Source organism: Heterodontus francisci, chromosome 7 (assembly GCF_036365525.1).
Source record: "Heterodontus francisci isolate sHetFra1 chromosome 7, sHetFra1.hap1, whole genome shotgun sequence".
Taxonomy (NCBI): domain Eukaryota; kingdom Metazoa; phylum Chordata; class Chondrichthyes; order Heterodontiformes; family Heterodontidae; genus Heterodontus; species Heterodontus francisci.
The window spans coordinates 57,158,232-57,183,848 of NC_090377.1; the positions used below are offsets into that span (position 1 = coordinate 57,158,232).

General features: G+C 42.9%; 1 protein-coding gene across 2 annotated transcripts in view; it reads left to right on the top strand.

The window, feature by feature from the left end:
* The first annotated feature begins 2,866 nt into the window (after nt 1–2,866).
* The window catches only part of ifih1 (interferon induced with helicase C domain 1), a 149,002-nt gene continuing 126,251 nt past the window's right edge, over nt 2,867–25,617 (top strand). For both annotated transcript variants that reach the window (XM_068035237.1, XM_068035238.1), the window contains exons 1-2: nt 2,867–3,465; nt 24,977–25,154. In XM_068035237.1, coding sequence (XP_067891338.1) covers nt 3,004–3,465; nt 24,977–25,154 — 640 coding nt within the window. In that variant the 5' untranslated portion in view covers nt 2,867–3,003. The remainder of the gene's footprint in view (nt 3,466–24,976; nt 25,155–25,617) is intronic.

The window sequence follows — 25,617 nt, forward strand, 5'->3', positions numbered from 1 at the left end:
TGGTGGTAGCCAGCTTGGTGGGCAGCTCTGACCAATTTGTATAATAAACAACCACTGAATCCCATTGCATTCTCCACATCATGTGACCTAATTTTCACACAATCCTTCATGCAGCATGAAAGCCTTTTTGAAATCTAAATAGGTGACCTCGACCAAGCCTTCTTGATCCATTATACTAGTTTTTGAAGATGGCCAAATTGGATTTGCCACACAGGTACTTTATTTTATGAAGCGGTGTTATTCGCATTATTTGCTGGAAATGCTTTCCATTATCTTTACCACCGCAGAGGTTAGACTCACTGGTTTATATTTCCCCAGATTTAACTTTCCCTTCTGAAGTAAGGGGACCAGGGATTGCAAAAGCTTTGAATAAGTCGAGACCCCGGCCAGACAGCTCTGCCAGTTTGTGGTCAACATGAGCTCCAGTAAGGAGGCAGTTCGCCACCAACTTCTTAAGGGCAATTAGGAATGTGCAATAAATGCTGGCCTAGCCAGTGATGCCCACATCCCACAAACGAATAAAAAGAATCAGAACCTTTAAAAGGGATACAGCATTGAGTATCGGGGACATGGAGTGAAGGGAGAGAGGCTGATGTGTGAAATTAACTCCAAGAGAAAACAATCAGGACTCGGGGAACAACAGGCAATCAAGTCAGAAATGACTGAAGGCACTGAAAGGCCATGGGCCCTGACAACATTCCGGCGATATTACTGAAGACCTGTGCTCCAGAACTAGCCACGCCCTAGCCAAGCTGTTCCAGTGCAGCTACAACACTGACATCTACCCAGCAATGTGGAAAATTGCCCAGGTATATCATGTGCACAAAAAGCAGGACAAATCCAACTCGGCCAATTACTGCCCTATCAGTCTACTCCGGACCATCAACAAAGTGATGGAAGGAGTCGTTAAGAGTGCTACCAAGCGGAACTTGCTCAGCAATAATCTGCTCAGTGACACTCAGTTTGGGTTCTGCTAGGGCCACTCAGCTCCTGACCTCAGTACAGCCTTGGTCCAAACATGGTCAAAAGTGCTGAACTCCAGGAGGTGAGGTAAGAGTGACTGCCCTTGATATCAAGGCAGCATTTGACTGAGTATGGCATCAAGGAGCCCTAGAAAAACTGCAGTCATTGGGAAATCAGGGAAAACTCAGCATTGGTCAGAGGCATACCTAGCACAAAGGAAGATAGTTGTGGTTGTTGGCGATCAATCATCTCAGTCCCAGGACATCACTGCAGGAGTTCCTCTGGTTAGTTTCCTAGGCCAACCATCTTCAGCTGCTTCAATGACCTTCCCGCCATAAGGTCATAAGTGGAGATGTTCGCTGATTGTATAATGTTCAGCACCATTCGCAACTCCTCAGATACTGAAGCAGTCCATGTCCATATGTACAAGACCTGGTCAACATCCAGGCTTGGGCTGATAAGTGGCAAGTAACATTCTCACCACACAAGTTCCAGGCAATGACCATCTCAAACAAGAGAGAATCCAGCCATTTCCCCTTGACTTTCAATGGCATTACCATCACTGAATCCCCCACCATCAACATCCTGGTAGTTACCATTGACCAGAAACTGAACTGGACCAACCACATAATTGCTGTGGCTACATGAGCAGGTCAGAGGCTGGGAATTCTGCAGCGAGTAACTTACCTCTCGTCTCCCAAATGCCTGTCCATCATCTACAAAGCACAAGTCAGGATGGAATACCCACCACTTGCCTAGATGTGTGCAGCTCCAACTACACTCAAGAAGCTCGACACCATCCAGGACAAAGCAGCCCCCTTGACTGGCATGCCATCCACCACCTTCAACATTCACTCCCTCCACCGCCGATGCATAGTGGCAGCAGTGTGTACCATCTACAAGATGCACTGCAGCAACACACCAAGACTCCTTTGACAGCACCTTCCAAACCTGTGACCTGTACCACCTGGAAGGACAAAGGTAGCAGTGGCATGGGAACACCACCACCTGTAATTTCCCCTTCAAGCCACACCCCATCCTGACTTGGAACTATGTCGCCATTCCTTCACTGTCGCTGGGTCAAAATCCTGGAACTCTCTTCCGAACAGCACTGTTGGTGTACAGACACCCCAAAGACTGCAGCAGTTCAAGGAGGCAGCTCACCTCCTTCGCAAGGGCAATTAGGGATGGGCAATAAATACTGGCCTAGCCAGCGATGCCCACATCCTCCGAATGAATTCAAAAAAGTCTGCAGCATAGAAACAAGCTATTCAGCCCAACCCGTGTGCCAGCCTGTATGTCCCATATGAGCTGTAAAGGTAGAGAATTGAAGATATATGCCAGAACTCGGTGGGCCGAAGGGCCTGTTTCAGTGCTGTATCTCTATGACTATAACATGAAATGAAAGGCAAAAGAGAAAAAAGGGGAAAACAAATAGAAAAGACAGTAAAGGTAAGGGCAAAGAAAAGCAATAGCTTGAATGTAAACAGTGAGTAATAAATAAGATTACATTGTTCTTAAGAGTAGAGGAATAAAAACATACCTATACAATAAGATTGAAGTTTCATTCTATGTTTTTCTTCCTATGTGTACATTTAACTAGATCGTGTACACAGGGATAAGGCAATGGCAAAACAATCAGTAACGTATCTGGACCCAAAACTGGAATGTTTCGTCTTTATTACAAAACAATAATTGAAAAATAAATTTCCCATATGTAAGAGGGAATCTGATTTGTTTAATTGATCAGATGAACAGAAACAGAAGTAGGGACTTTACTGCTGCATTGTTTACCAAGCGTTCCACTGTATAATGCTGTCTCTTTCATGCTGCTGAAAGTCCGCATTGCCCACGTCACCGGTGTTACACTGCGTTATAACATGGAATCGAAACCGAAACTGGTGGCTTTAAAGCAGAGAGTAGGGGGAAGCAGAGTTCAGTGCTGCAGCTGCTGTGCTGTGCAACGAAACTGTTCAAAGCTGTGAATCTGCATAAGTGGTGCCCGGCCAGACAGCTCTGCCGGTTCGCGTCGCGGTCAACATGAGCTGCAGCGATTGGGAGCAAGAGCGGGAGCAGCAGCGCCTGGTACTGATCGAGTGTTTCCGCAATCGCTTGGTCGCGATTATCCAAGTGGAGCCAGTGCTGGACTATATCAAGTTTATGGAAGAGGCCGATATACAAGAGATCCGTGCCAAGCAGGTGCGAGATGGCAATCGAGCTGCCGTCCACCTGCTCCTGACCAAAATAGGGAAGAATCCCCGGCCAAGAAACTGGTTTGGAGAGTTTGTCACCGCCCTGAGGGAAGGGGGCTGTCCTCATGCCGCTAAATATATCGATCTCAGTGCAGATAACCAAATATCCCCAGCAGTCGAGGCTCAGAACGATCTAGAAGTGCAACTCATCAACATCCTATCCCCAGCTTTGATTGACAAGATGACGCCACGTGAGGTTTCTCTGCACTGTTTAACTAATGAGATTTTGACCGTTGATGATGTGCAGAAAGTGAGTCCTCAATTTTATAGATTAAATACCTTTATTAACACGGCTATTTTAGATGGTGTTTTTTTTTTAAAGTCAGATTGATTGTTAGTATTTGGTTTCTTGCTTCCAGGGGATCTGTTAGTAAACTAGGTGATGGTACTGAAGTCAAATATTATCCTACCAGGGTAAATGGGTGTTGCTAAGCTGGCTGTGAATTACAAATGGTGTGCCCTGGGAGTTTCTTTAAATTCATTCTCGTTATGAACATTACCAGCAAGGCCAGCATTTATAATTCATTCCTAGCTGCCATTTAGAAGGTGATGGTAAGCCACCTTCTTGAACTGCTGTCTTCTTTGGCCTCCTTATCTCGAGAGACAATGGGTAAGCGCCTGGAGGTGGTCAGTGGTTTGTGGAGCAGCGCCTGGAGTGGCTATAAAGGCCAATTCTAGAGTGACGGGCTCTTCCACAGGTGCTGCAGAAAAATGTTTGTTGGGGCTGTTACACAGTTGGCTCTCCCTCTGCACTTCTGTCTTTTTTACTGCCAACTGCTAAGTCTCTTCGACTCGCTACACTTTAGCCCCGCCTTTATGGCTGCCCGCCAGCTCTGGCGAATGCTGGCAACAGACTCCCATGACTTGTGATTAATGTCACAGGACTTCATGTCGCGTTTGCAGACGTCTTTAAAGCAGAGACATGGACGGCCGGTGAGTCTGATACTAGTGGCAACCTTGCTGTACAATGTGTCCTTGGGGATCCTGTCATCTTCCATGCGGCTCACATGGCCAAGCCATCTCAAGCGCCGCTGACTCTGTATAAGCTGGGGGTGTTGGCCGCCTCGAGGACTTCTGTGTTGGAGATACGGTCCTGCCACCTGATGCCAAGTATTCTCCGGAGGCAGCAAAGATGGAATGAATTGAGACGTTGCTCTTGGCTGACATATGTTGTCCAGGCCTCGCTGCCATAGAGCAAGGTACTAAGGACACAGGCTTGATACACTCAGACTTTTGTGTTCCGTGTCAGTGCACCATTTTCCCACACTCTTGGCCAGTCTGGACATAGCAGTGGAAGCCTTTCCCATGCGCTTGTTGATTTCTGCATCTAGAGACAGGTTACTGGTGATAGTTGAGCCTAGGTAGGTGAACTCTTGAACCACTTCCAGAGCGTGGTCGTCAATATTGATGGATGGAGCATTTCTGACATCCTGTCCCATGATGTTAGTTTTCTTGAGGCTGTTGGTTAGGCCAAATTTGTTGCAAACCTGTTGGAGACTCTGCAGACACTCTTCAGTGTGAAAAGTCAGTGTGGTAAAACTACTCCCACAGCACTTCTAGGTAAAGAGTTCCATAGAGTTTCAGTATTTTGACCCATTGACAACAAAAGAATCGTGATGTATGTCCAAGTTGGGATGGTGTGTGAATTGGTGTGGAACTTAGAGCTGATGGTATTCCCATATACCCGCTACCCTGGCCTTCAACTACTGGAGGTCATGGATTGGGGAGATGCAGGTGGTGGAGGGAATTGATGTTAACATAGAAATATAGAAAATAGGAGCAACAGTAGGCCATTTGGCCCTTGCTGTGCCATTCATTAGGATCATAGCTGATCATCCAACTCAGTAGCCTGTTCCTGCTTTTGCCCCATACCCTTTGATCCCTTTAGACTCGAGAGCTATATCTAACACCTTCTTGAAAAAACATACAATGTTTTGGCCTCAACTGCTTTTTGTGGTAGTGAATTCCATAGGCTCACCACTCTCTGGGTGAAGACATTTCTCCCCACCTGTTTAAGGTGGAGGATGGGTTTCTGATCAAGTGAATTGCTTATTCCAGCATAAGTCAAGTTCCAAGTGTTGAAGCTGAACCCATCCAGGCAAGTGGAGAGTAGTCCTTCATATGCCTACTAGGTGGCAAAAAGGCTGTGGTGAGGTAGGAGGTGACTTACTCACTGCAAAATACCAAACCTCTGACCTGTTCTAGAAGCCACAATATTTATATGGCTGGTCTAGTTTAGTTTCTGGTCAGTTATGACCCCAGGATTCTGATGGGGGTGAATTGAATGATAATTCTCTTTTTTTAAAAAAAAAGCTCTTTACACAACCAGACATCTCAAAGTACTTGACAACCAATTAATTACTTTTAAAGTGTAGTCAGTATAGGAAACATGGCAGCCAATTTGTGCACAGCAAAGTGATATAAAAACACGAGGAAGAGGAAGAATGTTTGCAGAGTCATATCCAATTCAAACTTCTGACAATGCAGCACTCAGTTTTACTGCAACATTACTTCAAGTCCCATCATATGCCATCCCCATCCCATTCATTTCATCACTCATATCCACAACCCAGCCCCCACCCAACCCTTCTTCCTATGCCATCCAGATCCCCCATTCCATCACTGTGCTCCATTCCACTCCCCTCAGGTCATCCCCCCACTCCCATGCCACTCCCTTCCAGGCCCTCCTCCATCCCTACCCTATGCCATTTCTCCCCCAATGCTATCCTCCCCCACCCCATGCTGATCTCCCCTCCACCATGCCATTGCTGTCCCCGTCTGCCACCATCATTGTCAAGAGCCATCAGTGGCAGGCTGCAGCCCAGTAGCCGAGGCTAGAGAACAGCTTGGGCCAGAGCCCAGTAGCCAAGGCTAGGGAGCAGGGAGAGCTGGAGCCCAATAACCTTGGTAGGCATGCCAGACTCCACCCACAAAAAAAAAATCAACCCAATCAGAAAATGTGGACAGACAAGAACTATAGATTTCTACAAACATTAGTTAACTGACAGTGCTCTGCACAGTGTAATGACTGAGATGGAAGTAATGCATTATTAATTCAGTCCCACTACTCCACAGGTCACAGCACATTAGTAAAATTTCTCACCTACCAGAAAATTAGCCAAATTAAAATCACTATTTATCCCCAGAATAAAGCATACCAAACCAGGTTTCTTTAAACAAAGAAAAATTAGTTATTAATAAACCAAGTTTTAAACAATGAGAAGAATCTATGTGTATGTATCTATATGTAACCCTCATGCACACAATCAATTGTTAATTGGGGAAAAACCAGAGATATTAACTTTACAAGAGAGTTTTAGGAATAAATAACTGGGTTGTAACTTCAGTATTTTCCTGGAACCGTGAGGTGTCGAGAGTTGAATAGGCAAATGCCACTTGATGTCTCTCCAGGTGAAAATGAATGAATAGTCTATGATGGGTAAACGTTAAAGGTAGTTCATCTGCTGCAGGTGTCAGATCTTTCAGCAACAGGTTGTAACAGGTCTATTTAAAATTTAAAGTCGGTCTAAAAAGTAGAAGACTCCTTGAAAGTTCAGGAACTTCCAAAACAAAAAAAGTCAACAGGACTTACTCTCAGCAAAAGGAGCCTTCTCCATAGAGCACAACTTCAGAACTCTTCAGACAGGAATTCTTGAATGGAGGCAACAGCAACTTGCCATACACGAAACACAAGCTTCCTTTCTCCAAAGCACTGTTTTTCCAGAGTGTAGTAACTCCTTTCTCTGGGCCTCTTCCTCTTTGATACAGGCCTCCTTCTGTGCCATTATTTTTCTATGGTTCCATGGTTTTATTTTAATTTTTAAAGGGAGTTTTCAGGGCTGTATTCCTGGCTAGTTTCCAGCAGTAACTTTCAGCTGCTCAGTCCCCTGGTCTTTTCTTTTACTGCTAAAAATGGAATGGCAAGCCTCTGGCAGTCCAAATCACAAGACTGCTGTAAATATTTCTATTGCTTGGATACTAGTTTATAGCCTGTACTCTTCAAACACTAAACGTCAGCACTCAAGACTCAAAACATCCTTCTCCCAGTTTTTAAAGACAGACCTCAGGTTAAAAACTCATGACAATAGTTTTGCTCACAATTGTAAAAATACATAAGGCATAGAGAACATACTGCTTAGATTCACCATCATGATACCAGGGGTGGGAAATTGTAGTCACGAGGAGACTTGAGACAGACTAATTACATTGGAGCAGAAAAGAGAGGAGCTTCAATAGAAGTTTTGAAAAAAATAGTTTTGCTAAAATAGGGAAAGAGTTTCCTGTGGTTGGAGCTGCAGGCTGACAAGTCCCTGGGTCCTGATGGACTTCATCCTAGGGTGTTAAAAGAAGTGGCTAGAGAGATAGATGAATTAGTTTCAAATTTTCTAAAATTCCCTAGATTCAGGTAAGGTTCTGTTAGATTGGAAAATAGTGAATGCAACTCCTTTATTCAAAAAAGGGAGGGCGTTAGAAAGCAGGAAACTACAGCCCAATTAGCTTAGCATCTGTCTTAGGGAAAATGTTAGAAGCTAGAGATGTTACAGCAGGGCATTTAAAAAAATTCAAGGTAATCAGGCAGAGGAAACAGTTTTGAGATAGGGAAATCATGTTTCACCAATTTATTGAAGTAGTGTATGTGCTGTGGATAAAGGGGAACTGGTGGAGGTACTGTACTTTAGATTTGCAGAAGGCATTTGAGAAGGTGCCACAAAGGTTATTGCAGAAAATAAAAAGATCATGGTGTAGGGTATAACACTGGCATGGATAGAAGATTGCTTAGCTAACAGGAAACATTAGGCATAAATGGGTCATTTTCTGGTTGGCAAGATGTAACAAGTGGTGTGCCACAGGAATCTGGTGAGGCCTCAACTTTTTACAATTTATAGAATTGAATTAGATAAAGGGACAGTTTCTGAAGGTATGGTTGCTAAATTTGCTGATTACACCAAGATATGTAGGAAACTAACTTGTGAAGAGGACATAAGGGGGCTGCAAAGGGATATAGATAAATTAAGTGAGTAGGCAGACCTGGCAAATGGAGTATAATGTGGGGAAGTGTGAAATTGTCCATTTTGGCAGGAAGAATAAAAAAGCAGCGTATTATCTAAATGGGGAGAGATTGCAGAGCTCGGAGATGCAGAAGGATCTGGGTGTCCTAGTGCATGAATTTCAAAAAGTTAGTATGCAGGTACAGCATATAATTAGGAAAGTTAATAGAATGTTATCATTTATCATGAGGTGGATTGAATGCAAAGTGGGAAGGTTATGCTTCAGCTAGAGGGCATTGGTGAGGCCACATCGGGAGTACTGTGTACTCTTAAAGGATGTAAATAAGATGAAAAATCAGGTAGTACAGAGAAGGTTTACTAGATCAATACCTGGAATGGGTAGGCTGTCTTATGAGGAAAGATTGGACAGACTGGGCTTATATCTGCTGGAATTTAGAAGAGTAAGAGGAGATTTGATTGAAACAAGATCCTGAGGGGCCTTGACAGGGTGGATGTGGAAAGGATGTTTCCCCTTGTGGGAGAATCTAGAACTAGGGGGTCACTCACTTAAGACAGATGGAGAAATTCAGAGGGTTGTGAGTCTTTGGAATTCTCTTCCTCAAAAGGCAGTGGAAGAGAGTCTTTGAATATTTTTAAGGCAGAGGTAGATAGATTCTTGATAAGCAAGGAGGTGAAAGGTTATCAGGTAGGTGGAAATGTGGAGTAATCAGTTCAGCCATGAACTTATTGCATGGTGGACAGGCTCGAGGGGCTGAGTGGCTGACTCCTAATTCATATGAGAGTTGGTGAAAAGAATTGTTAATTCAAAATTGTCAGAATGAGGAGGTTTGGAGAAATTCCTTAACACAAAAAAGGTTGTTGGAGCATGGAATGCTTTGCTATTAGACAATGGTTGAAGCAAATATCATTGCATCTTTTACAGGAAAATTGGATAAAATATTTGAAGCAGGACTATGGGAAAAATTGAAGTAGTAGTTTTAATTTATGATTGTGACAGCTCTTGGGTGGGGCAAATATTAACTAAATGGCTTCCATCTGTGCTTAAATGCAGATGAGTCACTGTCTATGCCTATCAGGTGTGGGGTCCTCCTCTGAAATCACTACCTAAATGCAAAAATTTGACTTCCATTTTCTGCAAGATTGTTCCCATGATGCAAAACTTCATAGTGTAGCATTTTCATACCATGTAAGCTTCAATGATGAACATTGTGCAATTAGAGATCTCATTTCCATACTTGGGCTATTTTTTTTTATTCATTCATGGGATGCGAAGGTTGCTTGCAAGGGTACATTTGTTGCCCATCCCCAATTGCCCTTGAGAAAGTGGTGGTGAGCTACCTTTTTGAACTGCTGCAGTCACAATGTTAGGAAGGAAATTCCAAGATTTTTACTCAGTGATGGTGAAGGAGCAGTGATATAGTTTCAAGGCTGGATGGTGTGGCTTGGGGTGGGGATCTTGCAGGTGGTGATGTTCCCAAGCATCTGCTGCCTTTGCGTATCTAGGTGGTAGAGGTCATGGGTTTGGAAAGAGCTGTTGAATGTGGCTTGGCAAGTTGCTACATTGCTTCTTGTAGATAGTACACGCTGCCACTGAGTGCAGGTGTTTGAGGGAGTGAATGTTGAGGGGTTGGATAGGGTGCTGATCAGGTGGGCTGCTTTGTCCTGGATGGTGTTGAGCTTCTTGAGGGTTGTTGGAGCTGCACTCATCCAGGCAAGTGGAGAGTATTCCATCACACTCCTGATTTGAGCCTTGTAGATGGACAGACAAATCAGGTGGTAAGTTATTGTTGCAAAATTCCCAGTCTGTCCTATCCTTGTGGCCACAGTATTTATATGGCTGGTCCAGTTCAGTTTCTGGTCAATGGTAACCCCAGGATGTTGGTGGGGGAATTCAGCGATGGTAATGCTGTTGATCAGGATGAGATGGTTAGATTCCTTCTTATTGGAGATGATCATTGCCGAGCACTTGTGGTGCGAATGTTACTTGTCACTAATCAGCCCAAGCTTGAATATTGTCCAATTCTTGCTGCATGCAGGCACAGACTGCTTCATTACCCGAGGAGTTACGAATGGAATGAAACACTGCAATCAGTGAACATCCCCTCTTATGCTGAAGGGAAGGTCATTGATGAAGCAGCTGAGGATGGTTGGGCCTAGGACACTTCCCTGAAGAAGTCCAGCAGCGTTGTCCTGGAACAGAGATGATTGGCCTCCAACAACCACAACCATCTTCCTTTGTGCTAGGTAGGACTCCAGCCAGTGGAGTGTTTGCCGATTCCCATTGACTTCAGTTTTGCTAGAGCTCTTTGATGCTACACTTAGTCAAATGCTGCCTTGACGTCAAGGGCAATCACTCACCTCACTTCTTGAATTCAACTTTTTTGTCCATGTTAGGACTAGGGCTGGGATGAGGTCTGAAGCTGAATGGCCCTGGCAGAACCCAAACGGGAGGCAAAAATGGGTATTGTTTAATATTAACTTCTCTTGACCTCTCCACTGTTTTAGTTGCCAGAATTCTTGTCTGACATCAAGTACTGGATGAGTGGAAATTTTCTCCAACTAAATATTGGGATGTCCAAAGCCATTGTTTGTGATCTACCTCAAACTGTGTTCCCCAGCTAACAGCTCCATTCCCTGGCAACTGAGGCTGAACCAGATTATTCGCAACCTTGGTTTCATACTTGACCTGGAGATCAACTTCTAACCAGATATCCACACCACCACTAAGACAGCATATTTATTTGCGCTTCCACAACATTGAGATTCTGCTCCTGCCTCAACTCATCTACTGCTGAAGTACTGATTAATGCCTTTGTTACCCCAGACTTGACTATTCCAACACTCCTCAGCCTACCACATTCTATCCAGTTTTTGTTCATTCCTGGGATGTGGACTTCACTGGCAAGGCCAGCATTTATTGCCCATCCCTAATTGCATTTAAGATGATGGTGAGCTGCTTTCTTGAACCACTTGTAGTCCATGTGATGCAGGTACCCCAATAGTGCTGTTAGGAGAGGGTTCCAGGATTTTTACCCAGCAATAGTGAAGGAACAGCGATATATAATTCCAAGTCTGGATGGTGTGTGTGACTTTGAGGGGAACTTGCAGGTGGTGGTGTTCCTATGCCACTGTTGCCCTTGTTCTTCTAGTTGACAGAAGCAATGGGTTTGGAAGATGCTGTTGAAGGAGCCTTGGTGAATTTCTGCAGTGCATCTTGTAGATGGTACACACTGCTGCCACTGTGTGCCAGTGGTGGATGGAGTGAATGTTTAAGGTGGTGGATGGGCTGCCAAGTGAGCTGCTTTGTCCTGGATGATGTTGAGCTTCTTAAGTGTTGTTGGAGTGCTTTCATCCAGGCAAGTGGGCAGTATTTAGGAAATTAGCAGGAGTGTTACTTGCTGCAGAATTCCCAGCCTCTGACCTGCTCTTGTAGCCACAGTATTTATTTGGCTGGTCCAGTTCAGTTTCTGGTCAATTGTAACCCCCAGGATGTTGGTGGGGGAATTCAGCAATGGTAATGATGTTGAATGTCAAAGGGAAATGGTTAGATTCTCTTTTGTTGGAGTTGGTCATTGCCTGGTACTTGTGGACTGAATGTCACTTGCCACTTATCAGTCCAAGTCTGAATGTTGCTTTGCTGCATGCAGGCATAGCCTGCTTCACTATCGGAGGAGTTGTGAATGGAACAAAAAAGTGTGCAATCATCTATGAACATCTCCATTTTTGACCTTGTGTTGGAGGGAATGTCAATGATGAAGCAGCTGAAGGTGTTTGGGTCTAGGACCCTGAGGAACTCCTGCAGTGATTTCCTGGGTCTGAGATGATTGGAGGCCAACAACCACAACCATCGTCCCTTGTGTTTGGTGCCACTGGAGAGTTTACTCCTGATCCCCATTGACTTCAATTTTGCTAGGGCTCCTTGATGCTACACTTCATCAAATGCTGCCTTGATGTCAAGGGTTGTCACTCTCACCTCACCTCTGGAATTAAGCCGTTTTGTCCAAAGCTGTAGTGAGGTCTGGAACCAAGCAGTGCTAGCAGAGCCCAAACTGCTTTGGTGAGCAGGTTATTGGTGAGTAAGTGCTGCTTGATAGCACTCTGTTAAGTTATGGATGGGCAATAAATGCTGGTCTAGCCAGCAATGCCCACATCCTACAAACAAAAATGAAATTCCAAAAATCTTGTTGTGGAAGGATAATGCTGGAACCTCTTAGCTTCACATTTTACAGAGTAAAAGGATTACAAATATATAGCTGTTCTCTCAAAACCTTCAAGTTTCAGTAACTGTCTAATAAGTGCTCAAGACAGATCGCAGTTAACACCCTCCAACTGCATACAATTAACAGAATCCCTTCTTTCTTTTATAAGAAAACTTAGATTAATATGCTCAATGTGTCAAAATAAATTCCATATTATGTACAAAGTATTCACATGCTCAAAGAACATTTCAAAACAAGATATAAATTCCATATTGGGTATAAAGTTTTACATTGAGAGACACCCCTCCTCTAGCACCCCTAACAATTTTTGTTTCGCAAAAAGAAATGAGTGTAATCAGATAGCTGATGACATGCATGTACCCATTTAATATTGGAGGAGATTCCCTTTCTCTCCAGCATTTGTTTCAATCCGGCAAGATCAATATGTAGTCTTTTCTCACTCACTTTTTGTAGAGTGTACGTTGTCCCACAAATAATGATTATCCACATAACATTCAATGCGTATTCAGTATGTCCCTGGTTCTGAATTTCACCAATATTTGACAAATAGCATCCCGTATCCACCGCCTCCACAAGACCCAGTGTTTCTACAGCTAAAGTGCTTTTAATGACCCATCTTATTTTCTCAGCCCAAGCTAAAGGACAACATTTCCCATTTTCAACCATCTGCCCTCAAATACTGATCAGCAAATTACCATGTAAAGCATCACTAAAAATGACTAGCTTCCTGTTCTTTGGAAGACTGAAGAGTGGGAACTTCAGTACACATTTCTCCAGGTTTAAATTTACTGTTTTATTTGCCCTTAAAAGACACTCACCTTTCGAGTGTTTCATAATCATACTTCACTCCATCACATCAAAACTAATTTTGTCCTGGATGATGTTGAGCTTCTTAAGTGTTGTTGGAGTGCTTTCATCCAGGCAAGTGGGCAGTATTTAGGAAATTAGCAGGAGTGTTACTTGCTGCAGAATTCCCAGCCTCTGACAAGCAGGACCCTGAGCTTCCGGTTGCTTGCCATTTCAACACTCCCCCCTGCTCTCATGCTCACATCTCTGTCCTGGGATTGCTGCAGTGTTCCAGTGAACATCAACGCAAGCTCGAGGAACAGCATCTCATCTACCGATTAGGCACACTACAGCCTGCCGGACTGAACATTGAGTTCAATAATTTCAGAGCATGACAGCCCCCCACTTTACTTTCTTTTTCAGTCATTTTTTCTTCCTTTTTTTTTTAACATTCCTTTTTACATTTTTTACAATCTTTTTTTGCATTTATTTCATTTCTTCTTAGTTTGTTCAGTTTGCTTATCCACTGTTTTTTTCAGGTTGTTTTTCTTCAGGTTGGCACTTGCTGCTGTTCAATATTCAATATATTCACACCTAATCTGTACTAATGCTTTGTCTTTCAACACACCATTAACATATTGTTTGTCTTTGCTCCATGACCTTTTGGTCAGCTATGTGGCCTGGTCCAATCTGCACCTTCTCCTTTGTTATCTCTTGCCCAACCCCCACCTCACTTGTTTATAATCTGTGACTTTTCTAATATTTGTCAGTTCCGAAGAAGGGTCACTGACCCGAAACGTTAACTCTGCTTCTCTTTCCACAGATGCTGCCAGACCTGCTGAGTGATTCCAGCATTTCTTGTTTTTGTTTCAGATTTCCAGCATCCGCAGTATTTTGCTTTTACATCAAAACTAGCATCAGGCCTAGTCTGAGTACACAACCAATTTAGTTGACCAATCAAGCTTTGCAATTGCTCAGTCTCTGCTTTAGATATATCATCATCATCTTTCTGCGATGATCTAACATGATTAATCGTGATGAGTGTAACACTCAAGATTGTTGATTCAGACTTAGTCTGCTTAATATCTAAGCCAATATATTTAAAGGCCCCACAAGCCTGACTCCCAATCTTAAATTCTTCCCCACTCTTAACATTTCTCAAAATTCTCAGTACCATCCCAAAATAAATCAATGTGTATCATGAAGATGCCTGAATGTTTCCCTTTAGGATAACAATAAAATAAGATCTGCTTTTAGTTGAACACGACCAATTTTCAACAAAGCAGATCTCACTGAGAAACACCACACCCTGGAAGCATCATTAAAGCCATAGACACCTTTGTTCATTTTCCATTGTTTTCTTTCTGCATCTGCGGTCTCTTCAGGTGGATTCAGAAACACTTCTCTGAAAAGTATCACCCTACAGAAATGCAGCTTTTATGTCAATGGATGTACACTCCCATGAATATGGCCAAAAAAGCTACAACGATTTTCAAGATTACTTTTCTAGCTGTGGGACAGTCTACTAATATCGGTATCACTCAGTAGCTCTTCAAAACCCCTTGCAACTAGCCTCACTTTAGCATTATAAGTCCCATCAGGTAAAACTTTCAGTACAAATTCATCGATGTGACAAGGCTGCTGTCCCCTATCTGGTACCTCAGAATAAACAGCAAACTTTCCACAACTCTAATTCCTCATGTTTTGCTTCTTAGTTTATCCTCAAGTTTATTGGTAGTCATAAAACTTCATGGTCATGAGGACTTCTGCTTCTAGTGCTAATCAGAATCTGCTCTCTAGCCATCATTTCATTGTGGAATCCGTTAAAACTATGGCCTCTACTAGCACTTCGATGTCTTTCTGGACTATTGTTGTAAGACCTCCCTCGCACAATATTTTCTCTAGTACAGGATCATTTCTTGATGCAAGAGTCACTTCCAGACCCACTATTAAAACCTAAACTGCCCATTCTGCTTCTTGGACATCTTGAACATTCAACTAATATTTAAATTTGCCAGTAGATTTTCCTGCACATCCCACAGTTATTGCATCCCTCCATTTATCAGACCCCTTGAATATATGCCCAAGTACCTCCTCAGGTCAATTGTCCTTTGGATGTGATAGCTCTTTCTTGAGCATCATGATCCGTCACATTACTATCCAACCCTGGATCTACCTCAATAATATAAAATCAAAAATACTGCAGATGCTGGAAATCTGAAATAAAAACAAGAAATGCTGGAAATACTCAGCAGGTCTGGCAGCATCTGTGGAGAGAGAAACAGAGTTAATGTTTCAGGTCAGTGACCCTTCTTCAGAACCTGGATCTACCTCATTCTGTTCCTCAGGACCTTCATCACAAAACCCATGAGCACTTGTGGTACAAGATGCCTCATTTTCCTCTAGCAACTGCTCAGATTCTGTAATCAACCCTGATTAATCATGAGGAATGAGCCTTAACAGTTTGATTTCCATGCTTGATAATTACTGTCTTACCATCACAACCTACTACCTTACCAGGACCCTTCCATTCCCTATGGCCCTCTGTTATAATGCACCAAATCTCCTGAATTAAATTCTGTCTCAGATGGCCTGATACGATGCCTGAGCTCATCTGAATTTGCTGAGACCGCAGCCTTGATGAAAGCCTGACTCCCTGCATGTAAAGCAATCAAATGTGCAGAAAAAAAAAAGGAACTTGTAGTACTTTCTAGAGCAGGAGGACTGTCGCACAGTATAGAAGGCAATTTGGGATTCTGCCCATAGACCAATTGATAGGGACTATAACTCACAACCATCTGAAGCAAATTCTTTGTGTGAAGCGCCTATGCCAGAGCGATTGTCAGCTGCAGTTTGGTTGCTCAACCAAGATTTTATGCAGCATTTCATTAGTCAGTGCGTGATTCCTTTCACAGAGCCCATTGCTGAAAGGACTTTCAGCCACACTATTCATAATCATAGTTTATGTTTTCACACATGTCTCTGAACTCGTCATTGGCAAATTCCCCTCCATTATCAGTCAGAAACTTAGCTGGTGCCACAAGTCCAGGCCCTATTGATTTCTCCATAATTTTGTCTATAAACACCCTTTTGTCCTTGCTATTTTTGTAGAAAGATTAAAACTTGTTGCTAGAGCCATAAAATATAGAATGAAAATATTCTTGTCTTTGCCCCATACCTTGAAATCTATGGCATCTACCTTGCTAAAGTCACATGCCAATGGAAGGCTTATGTGACAGTGTTCTGATTTTAAAAAAAAATGATTTCACAATTTTCACTAATCTATTATCCTCGTATACTCTTCATCAATCACACCTGCATCCTTTCACAGGGTTTTTAAATCTTTGACAAGGGTGTCTGTGTAACTTTAAGACAATTTGCTTTTTATCTCTGATTCTTATCACCTGATACCCATTAATGCTTCTCTAACACGGACTAGAAACATCAGGTTTTATTAAGGGGATACAAATATGAGCTGACTGGGTAAACTACATATTCACTGATTTTCCAAACAATTGCCTTATCATGCTCCATATCAAGTTTCATTTGTGCCTTTTTCATTGAAGGTTCACCTAACAGTAAAAATCTCACTGGAGACTACATCAGTACTGATAAAGTGTCTTACTCCAGCTATTTTACATGGAATTACTACTCTCTCCAGTGACTTCAATGTGTTGTTATCATCAAACCTAAAGCTGGTAGTACTTTTATACTCCTGAACCTTGTGTTGATGCTCACAAATGAGTGAATCCAGATAACATTGTAACCAATCAGTTCCACATACTGTCGATGTGCAGGCACCATCTTATACAGCACAGTTGAATGAATCCGCAACGAATACATTCATCACAGGATTATAATGCCTTGTCATTAGTAGGACTCATTCAAATTTATCAATAGCTTCCTCTTCTGCCTCAATTCTCTGTGCTGTGTGTTATTTCAAAGACTCTCTCCACTTTGGACAGTTCAATACATGATGATACTTTGAGTCATAACTGAAGCACCTATTAACTGTACCTTGGGCATTCCTGGGATTCATTTGCCTATGATTGCTGTTCCAATTCTGTCTTCTGCTGTATTAGTCAGATCTGCTAAAGGTGTTTTCATCCTTATTTCTCCTGTCTTTAACTCTTCCATCATTCATATGCCAGCTTCCAATATCTGGACCATTTCAAAATCCAGTAAACATTAAGTCCTCCATTCTTTGTGTCACTGTAGGATGCCCTGTTTGTTCTACCAGGGCTACAGGAAATTACTGTTTCCTCCAGAATTTCTTTAAAGCAGCAGACATCTGATCTAACAGGGAGTCTTTTTCCAAGAACCAAACTTCAGTTAGAACCAGGAGCCTGTCCATATGCGACACCCTAGCACAGTCAACAATTTAAATGCTAGCACTGAACTAGGGATCTCCAAATTGAATTTGCTCAATCTTCAATGTAATCTGTTAAAGTCAATGATATATTCCTCCATCGAGGAACCATGTTTTTCAAACTCAAACCATACTTCATACACATTCAGTAGGCCATCCTTCTTGTAAATTTCATTCAAGAATTCAAACAGAAGATCTAACCCTTTATCAGTATCCAACTGATGAACATCCACTTCACAAAACACTTTACTTATTTTACTTTTGGTAGCGAGTGACAACACCAAGACCATACCTTGTTTCCTTTTTGGTAGAAATGTAACCAGTGTCCACATATCAACTTCATTCTTCCACTGGTCATACAGTTCAGACTCTGAAAACACCAGAGGGTAATCATACCCTGACAATTTACACTTACTTTCTGGCATATTTTCCACAATAGCTCATGAAATTTTAGTTTTCTATGTAAAACAAAAAAAAAAAAAAAATCCTAGTTTCCAACCTACAGCTTTAGGCAACCATCCTCTGCTACCATGTTAAATTCCAGAAAGCTTGTTGTGAACGGGTAATGCTGCAACCTATCTTTACTCAGTTTCACATTTAATTGTGCAGAGTTAAAGCATTACAAATCTGTAGCTGCTCACTCAACACCTTCCCCAGTCTCAGTAAGAGTCTCCTTATAAGTGCTCAACTAAGACGCCAGTTAACACCCTCCGGCTGCATATAATTAAACAATTGATACACAATTAACACTGTCGACAACACCTTCTTTCACTTTGCTGATAATTAAGAGTAGACTCATGCTTTTTGTCCTGCTTTTTGTGGACAGTATATACCTGGGGCAATTTTCCACAATGCCGGGTAGATGCCAGTGTTGTAGTGTTGGCTAGGCGTGTGGTTAGTTCTGAAGCATGAGTCTTCAGCAATAAAGCCGAGATGTTGACGGGGCCCATTGCCTTTGCTGTATCCAGTGTGCTCAGCCTTTTCTTGATGTCACGTATCGAATTGGCTGAAGACTGGCATCTGTGATGCTGGAGACCTCAGCAGGAGGCTGAGATGGATCATCCACTCGACACATCTGGCTAAGGATGGTTGCAAACAGTTCAGCCATCATTGAGGATGGTGATGTTTGTGAAGTCTCCTCCTCCCATTAGTTGTTTAATTTTCCCCCACCATTTACGACTAGATATGGCAGGCTTGCAGAGCTTTGATCTAATTCGTTGATTACAAGATCGCTTAGCTTTGTCTATAATATGCTGCTTTGGCTGTTTAGCATGCTTGTAGTCTTGTGTTGTAGCTTCCCCAAGTTGGCAGCTTTTAGGTATACCTGGTGCTGCTGCTGGCATGCTCGCCTACACTCTTCACTGAACCAGGGTTGGTCCCTTGAATTAATGATTATGGTAGAGTAAGGAATATACCGAGCCATGAGGTTATAGGTTATGTTTGAATACAATTCTGCTGCTGTTGATGGACCACAGCACTAAAGCCTGGCTCGGGTGTAAAATTAAAACCCGACCTGGGCCCGAGTCCTTTAATTTTTTTAAATGCCCAGCCCAATCTGAACCCGAATGCTGGACGCAGAATACAGACCCGACCTGAACCCGACACATGTCAGCTGTGGTCAGGTTGGGGTGGGGTAGCCAGGCTTTAGCTCATGGTCACACTCCCCATTACTGACATCCCACCCTCCCCCTCAGCTCTGAGACACGTTGAGACCAGGAGCAGCCCTGACACAGCCCATGGTCCTGCTTCCCATTACTGACCCTCCCTCCCTCCTGGCTCTGAGCCACATTGAGATCGGGAGCAGCCCTGACACAGCCTATGGTCCCGCTCCCCAGTACTGAGCCCCCGGGTGTGAGACACTGTTAGTACCTGCAGCACCTTTTCCATCCAGAGACGGGGAAGAAGCTGCTGCTGCTCAGCCGGAGCCGCCGGAAAGGATGCTGAAAGGCGGGCCTGGCGAGGGCCGTGGCCTGGGGAATGGGGCCTGGCCAGTATCTGCATCTGGGCCCATGGTGTTGGTCTGAGGTAAAGCCTAGCTCGGGTATAAAATTAAAATTAGACCCGGGCCCAACCCGACAACAGCCAACCCAAACCCGACCTGGGCCCAAGTCTTTTAATTTTTTTAAATGCCCGACTCGACCCGAGCCTGACATGTGTAGTTGGGTTTGGTCAGGTTCGGGTTGGGTAGCCAGGCTTTACACAGTGCCTCATGGGTGCCCAGTTTTAAGCTGTTACATCTGTTCTGAATCTATCCCATTTAGCAATGTGGTAGTGCCACACAACACGATGGAGGGTGTCCTCAGTGTGAGATGGGACTTTGTCTTCAACAGGACTGTGCAGTTGTCACTCCTACCAGTACTGTCATGGGCAGATGCATCTGCGACAGGTAGATTGGTGAGGACTAGCTCAAGTAGGTTTTTCCTTCTTGTTGGTTCTCTCACCACCTGCTGCAGGCTCAGTCTGGCAGATATGTCCTCCAGGACTTGGTCAGTAGTGGTGTTACTGAGCCACTCTTGGTGATGTACATTGAAGCCCCGACCCAGAATACATTCTGTGCTCTTGCTACCTTCAGTGCCTCCTCAATGTGCTGTTCAGCATTGAGGAGTACTGATTCATCAGTTGAGGGAAGGCAGATTGCTTTCCCTAAAAGACATTAGTGAACCAGATGAGTTTTTATGACAATCCAGTAGTTTCATGGTCACCATTATGGAGACTAGCTTTTTAAAAAAAGTTCTAGATTTATTTAATTATTAAAATTTAAATTTCCGCAGCTGCCGTTGTGGGACATGCGAGCATATGAATTAGGAGCAGGAGTAGGCCACTCGGCCCCTCGAGCCTGCTCTGCCATTCAACAAGATCATGGCTGATCCGATTGTAACCTCAACTCCACATTCCCATCTACCCCCAATAACCTTTCACCCCCTTGCTTATCAAGAATCTTTTTATGTCTGCCTTAAAAATATTCAAAGGCTCTGCTTCCACCGCCTTTTGAGGGAGAGAGTTATAAAGACGCTCTGAGAAGAAGATTTTCCTCATCTCTGTCTTAAATGGGCAGCTCCTTATTTTTAAACAGTGACTCTTAGTCCTAGATTCTCTCACAAGAGGAAACATCCTTTCCCCATCCACCCTGTCAAGATCCTTCAGGATCTTATATGTTTCAATCAAGTCGCCTCTTACTCTTCTAAAGTCCAGCGGATACAAGCCTAGCCTGAACTCAAGTCTCTGGAATATTAGGCCAGGCCTCTGGATTATTAGTCTATTAACATAACCACTGGAAACCACCTCATACACTCTAGTCATGCTCATCTTTCTTGGGTGGAGAAAAAGAGCAGAGGACCAGCCCTTGAGCAGACTACCACCACTGCACAACATAACCACAATGCTATCGTAAACTTGTCTCTGCATACTTGCAGTCATCTAAAACTCTAGTGTCCTTGTGTCCTAACTCACACCAAGTTCCATTCATCCATCATCCCTGTGCTTGCGGACCTACAATGGCTCCCGGTTAAGCAAAGTCTTCATTTTAAAATTCTCATCCCCATTTCCAAATCCCTCCATGGCGTCACCTCTCCCTATCGCTGTAATCCCCTCCTGCCCCACAACTCTTAAGAAATCTGTGCTGCTCCAATTCTGACCTTTTGAGCATCCCTGATTTTAATCACTGCATCATTGGTGGCTGTACCGTCAGCTGTCCAGGCTGTAAGCTCTGGAATTCCCTCCCTAAACCTGTCCAGCTTGCTACCTCTCTTACCTCCTTTAAGGCACTCCTTAAAACCTATCACTTTGATCCAACTATCAGTCGTCCACCCTAATTAATCTTAATGTTTCTTGGCGTCAAGTTTTGGGGTGGGATTTAGGGGAAAAGTATGGCCCTTAGCAGCTCCAGCCCCACCCCAAGCATGCACTTGCCCTCACACCCTAGCTTCCAATGTGTCCTCTGCCACTTCATACAGGGTGAGGAGGGCAATGCATAAGGGAGGGACCATCTAATGGAGCACTGATGGGCCTCCTTTTTCATATGTATCAGAATTCTGCTGGAGTTCCTTAGCATGAATAACACATATATAACCACAGTCAGCCCTTTTCATGAATAACACATATAGCCACTGTGCTCACATCATGAATAACTCATACATTCTCACAGTGCACCCTTTAAAATGAAATACATATGTGAGCGCAATGCACCACGAGTCATGAATAAGTCATTAACTATAGCGCAGCCCTTTACCATGAATAACATACACTTGACTATAACAATCCATTCCTTACTTGACCTTCAAGTTGCACTTGAGATTGACAGCCATTTCACATATTCCATTTTAGCAGTCTTTACCCACAGGGCTGTATAGGTGGGGCTGATAGGGTTCGTCTTGGTCACCAAGGAAATAATCACTTTGACTTCACCTTGCCAATTCTGGATCTGAATGGAAGATCCATTAGGAATTCAGGAGGAAATTCTTTACTCAGAGAGTGGTGAGAATGTGGAATTCACTACTGCATCGGATTAGCATCGACGAATTTAAGGGCAAGTTAGAGAGAAAGGAATAGAAGGATATGTTGATAGGGTGAGATGAAGTAAAGTGAGAAGAGGTTTGTGAAGAGTATAAAGACTGGCATAGAGCTGTTGAACTAAATATCAATTGGTGCTGTAAATTTTATGTAAAAAAAAATCCTCCCACTCCTACTCACTCCCCTTCCTAAGGGTAGATGGCAAGAGACCAGAGGCACCCTCACTGTTAACCAGTCTCTCCCTCTTTCTCCTATCCTCTCTTCCTTTTTTCTTTCTCCTTAAAGAGAAGTCATTCCAATTAGCTGATCATACAGGGACTAGGGGACACAGATTTAAAGTTTTGAGCAAGAGATACAAAGGGGAATGTGAAGAAGAGCTTGTTTACGCAGCAAATAGTAATGACCTGGAACTTGCTGCCTACGAGGGCGGTGGAAGCAGACACGATGAATGATTTCAAAAGGAAATTGGAATGGGCACTTGAAGGAAATAAACACAGGGCTGGGGGGATAGAATGGGGGAATGGGACTGCTCTACAGAGAGCTGGCATTGATTCAAGGGGGTGAATGCCCTCCTTCTGTGCCATAATGACTCTATGAGACTCTGCTTGTTTGAAAAAAATTAATTAAAATAGAGTGAGTAATAGGCTTTGTCTGTCTGCCTTCTCTATTTAACATGCTAAAAATTACAAGTTCTGTCTCACAGGTTTACGCCATTAGAAAATAACAGAATAGGAAAGATAATTAGTTGGCTTCAAAATTCAACCTTTTTCAAATTGTACTAACATTAGCATGAGAAAAGTCTCTCTCTCTGTAATACACTTTTTGAAGCTTATAGAGCACCCAACAAAGTTACAAGAAGTATGTAATCAGTACATGGCCATCTTTGCATTTTGACACAGCCACTGTTTTTAAAAGCACATACTCAATATGAATAAAAGCAAAATACTCCAGAAAGTGCTGGAAATACTTCAGTTCTGATGAAAGGCCACAGACCTGAAACGTTAACTCTGCTTCTCTCTCCACAGATGCTGCCTGACCTGCTGAGTTTTTGCTCAATAGGAATGTTCCCCAAATAAAGCTTTTGAAATGTGTTCTCTAGCTTTTCTTAAAGTAGTTTTTAAAAATAACTGACCAGAAACTGCTCAAGGCAAAAGAAAACATTCAGATGAACAGAACTGAATGGTACTGCTTGGAAATTAAATATACTGCCCATGCCCAAACTGCATGATTCAAATTCAGCTCACAGTGCCACATCTCTGGGTACTAACATCATCAAGAGGAGAGGCTGATACCTTTGAGTAAAAACATTAATGGCATTAAAAGGACCCAAAAGACAATTAAATATAGATATAGATCTATTGTGAAATGTTTATTTTTAGACCATAAATTATTGTTATGGAGTAAAAATTGTAGATCAAAATTTTTCGAAACGTGTTTTGTGTAATTTGTGGGGAAAAGATAATACAGTGCCACCACGTGGCCAGCTTGTGTAATTACAGGATGACTCATTTAGATAAGCAGTTTTCTTCAAGAATGTGGACACAGAAATGAATTTATAAGGGAAAAGCTTGAAAAAATGTGACAACACAAGGTAGGATAGACAAGAAGTGTACACAGACATAAAGAGCCCAGAATTTCCTCGGTGCTGCTCCTACTCCAGAGCCATGGGCGGCACAGTGGCGCAGTGGTTAGCACCGCAGCCTCACAGCTCCAGCGACCCGGGTTCAATTCCGGGTACTGCCTGTGTGGAGTTTGCAAGTTCTCCCTGTGTCTGCGTGGGTTTCCTCCGGGTGCTCCGGTTTCCTCCCACATGCCAAAGACTTGCAGGTTGATAGGTAAATTGGCCATTAGAAATTGCCCCTAGTATAGGTAGATGGTAGGGAAATATATAGGGATAGGTGGGGATGTGATAGGAATGTAGGATTAGTGTAAACGGGTGGTTGATGGTCGGCACAGACTCGGTGGGCCGAAGGGCCTGTTTCAGTGCTGTATCTCTAAACTAAACTAAACATAACTGCAGCAGAGGTATAAACAGGTGGCAGAACAGGAGTAACTCCAAGAAAACCCCAGTCCAAGATTTTAAGCAATATAGCCCTTTATTAGGTCTTGACACATACAGTCAAGTACCATGAAGTACAGTAACTATAATTATGTAGTCAGCTTGGCTCAATTGGTAGCTATCTATCCACTGAGTCAGATGGTTGGAGGTGCAAACTTGTTCCAGGAATTTGATCATGTGATCTAGTTTGGCACTTCAACGTAGTGCTGAAAGAGTGCTGTATTGTTGAAGGTGTCATCCTTTGGGTAAAATACTGCGTTTTGCCTTCCCTCGTTAAAGTGAATGCTAAAGATCCGATGGTACTATTCATTCTCTCAGTGACTTTTTTTATTCTTTCATGGGATGTTGGCAATACTAGCAAGGCAGCATTTGTTGTCTATCCATAAATGCCCTTGACAAATGAATGGCTTGCTTGGCCATTTCAGAGAGTAGTTTAGAGTCAACCACATTGTGTTGGTCTGGAGTCAAATGTGGGCCAGACCAGGTTAGAATGGCAGATTTCCTTCCCTAAAGGACATTAGTGAACCAGATGGGTTTTTACAACAATCAATGATAGTTTCATGGCAACATTACTGAGACTAGCTTTCAATTCCAGATTTTTTAATTAATTGAATTTATTAGTTAATTGAATTTAAATCCCACCAGCTGTCATGATGGGATTTGAACCTGTGTCCCCAGGGAATTAGCCTGGGCCTCTGGATTACTAGTTCCTCAATCAACATCACCAAATTGTCTGAATAAAAATGTGTGTAAACCAAAGCATAACTGTGACAATGTTCTTTGGTGCTAATCTGAACCTGTCCTTTCAGATTTTGAGTGAAACCGATCAAAATGGAAATAAAGCAGGAGCCCGACAATTATTAAGCAGAGTAGTGACGAAACCTCCTGGCTGGTTCTCCAAGTTTTTGTCTGTACTAAAGAAGACGGGACATGAGGATCTTGCAAACATGTTAGCCGGCAGTGATGATAGTATATGTGAAACAGTAGGTAAGTTCTGAACTGTTAGTGTTCGTACTAATACATCTGTATTTAATGGTGCATCTATACCCGACAATGTCTTAAAGATGATACAGGATAAAATCTGACTAGTTTCTTACAATGTTAAGTCGACACTGATAGCTGTTTTGTGAAGTCATGGATTTGCATATGCACTTAAAATACAGATTTATGAACTCCAATTTAGTAATAATAGATAATAATAAACTGTGATTGACCTATCATCCATTTCATTGGGAAAATAGGGAGTAAGTTAAATATATTTTCATCTTACCTAGAATTTGATGGAATAAATCAGAAAATAGATTTACAGACTTGCAATAAATCTCTGCCTATCATCAAATAAAACTGCCTAAGCAGATACAGAATTATGACATGTCAGTATGTCACCATGGAACCATAGAAGTTTACAACACAGAAAGAGGCTTTAAGGCTGATGGCATCTATTCTGGTT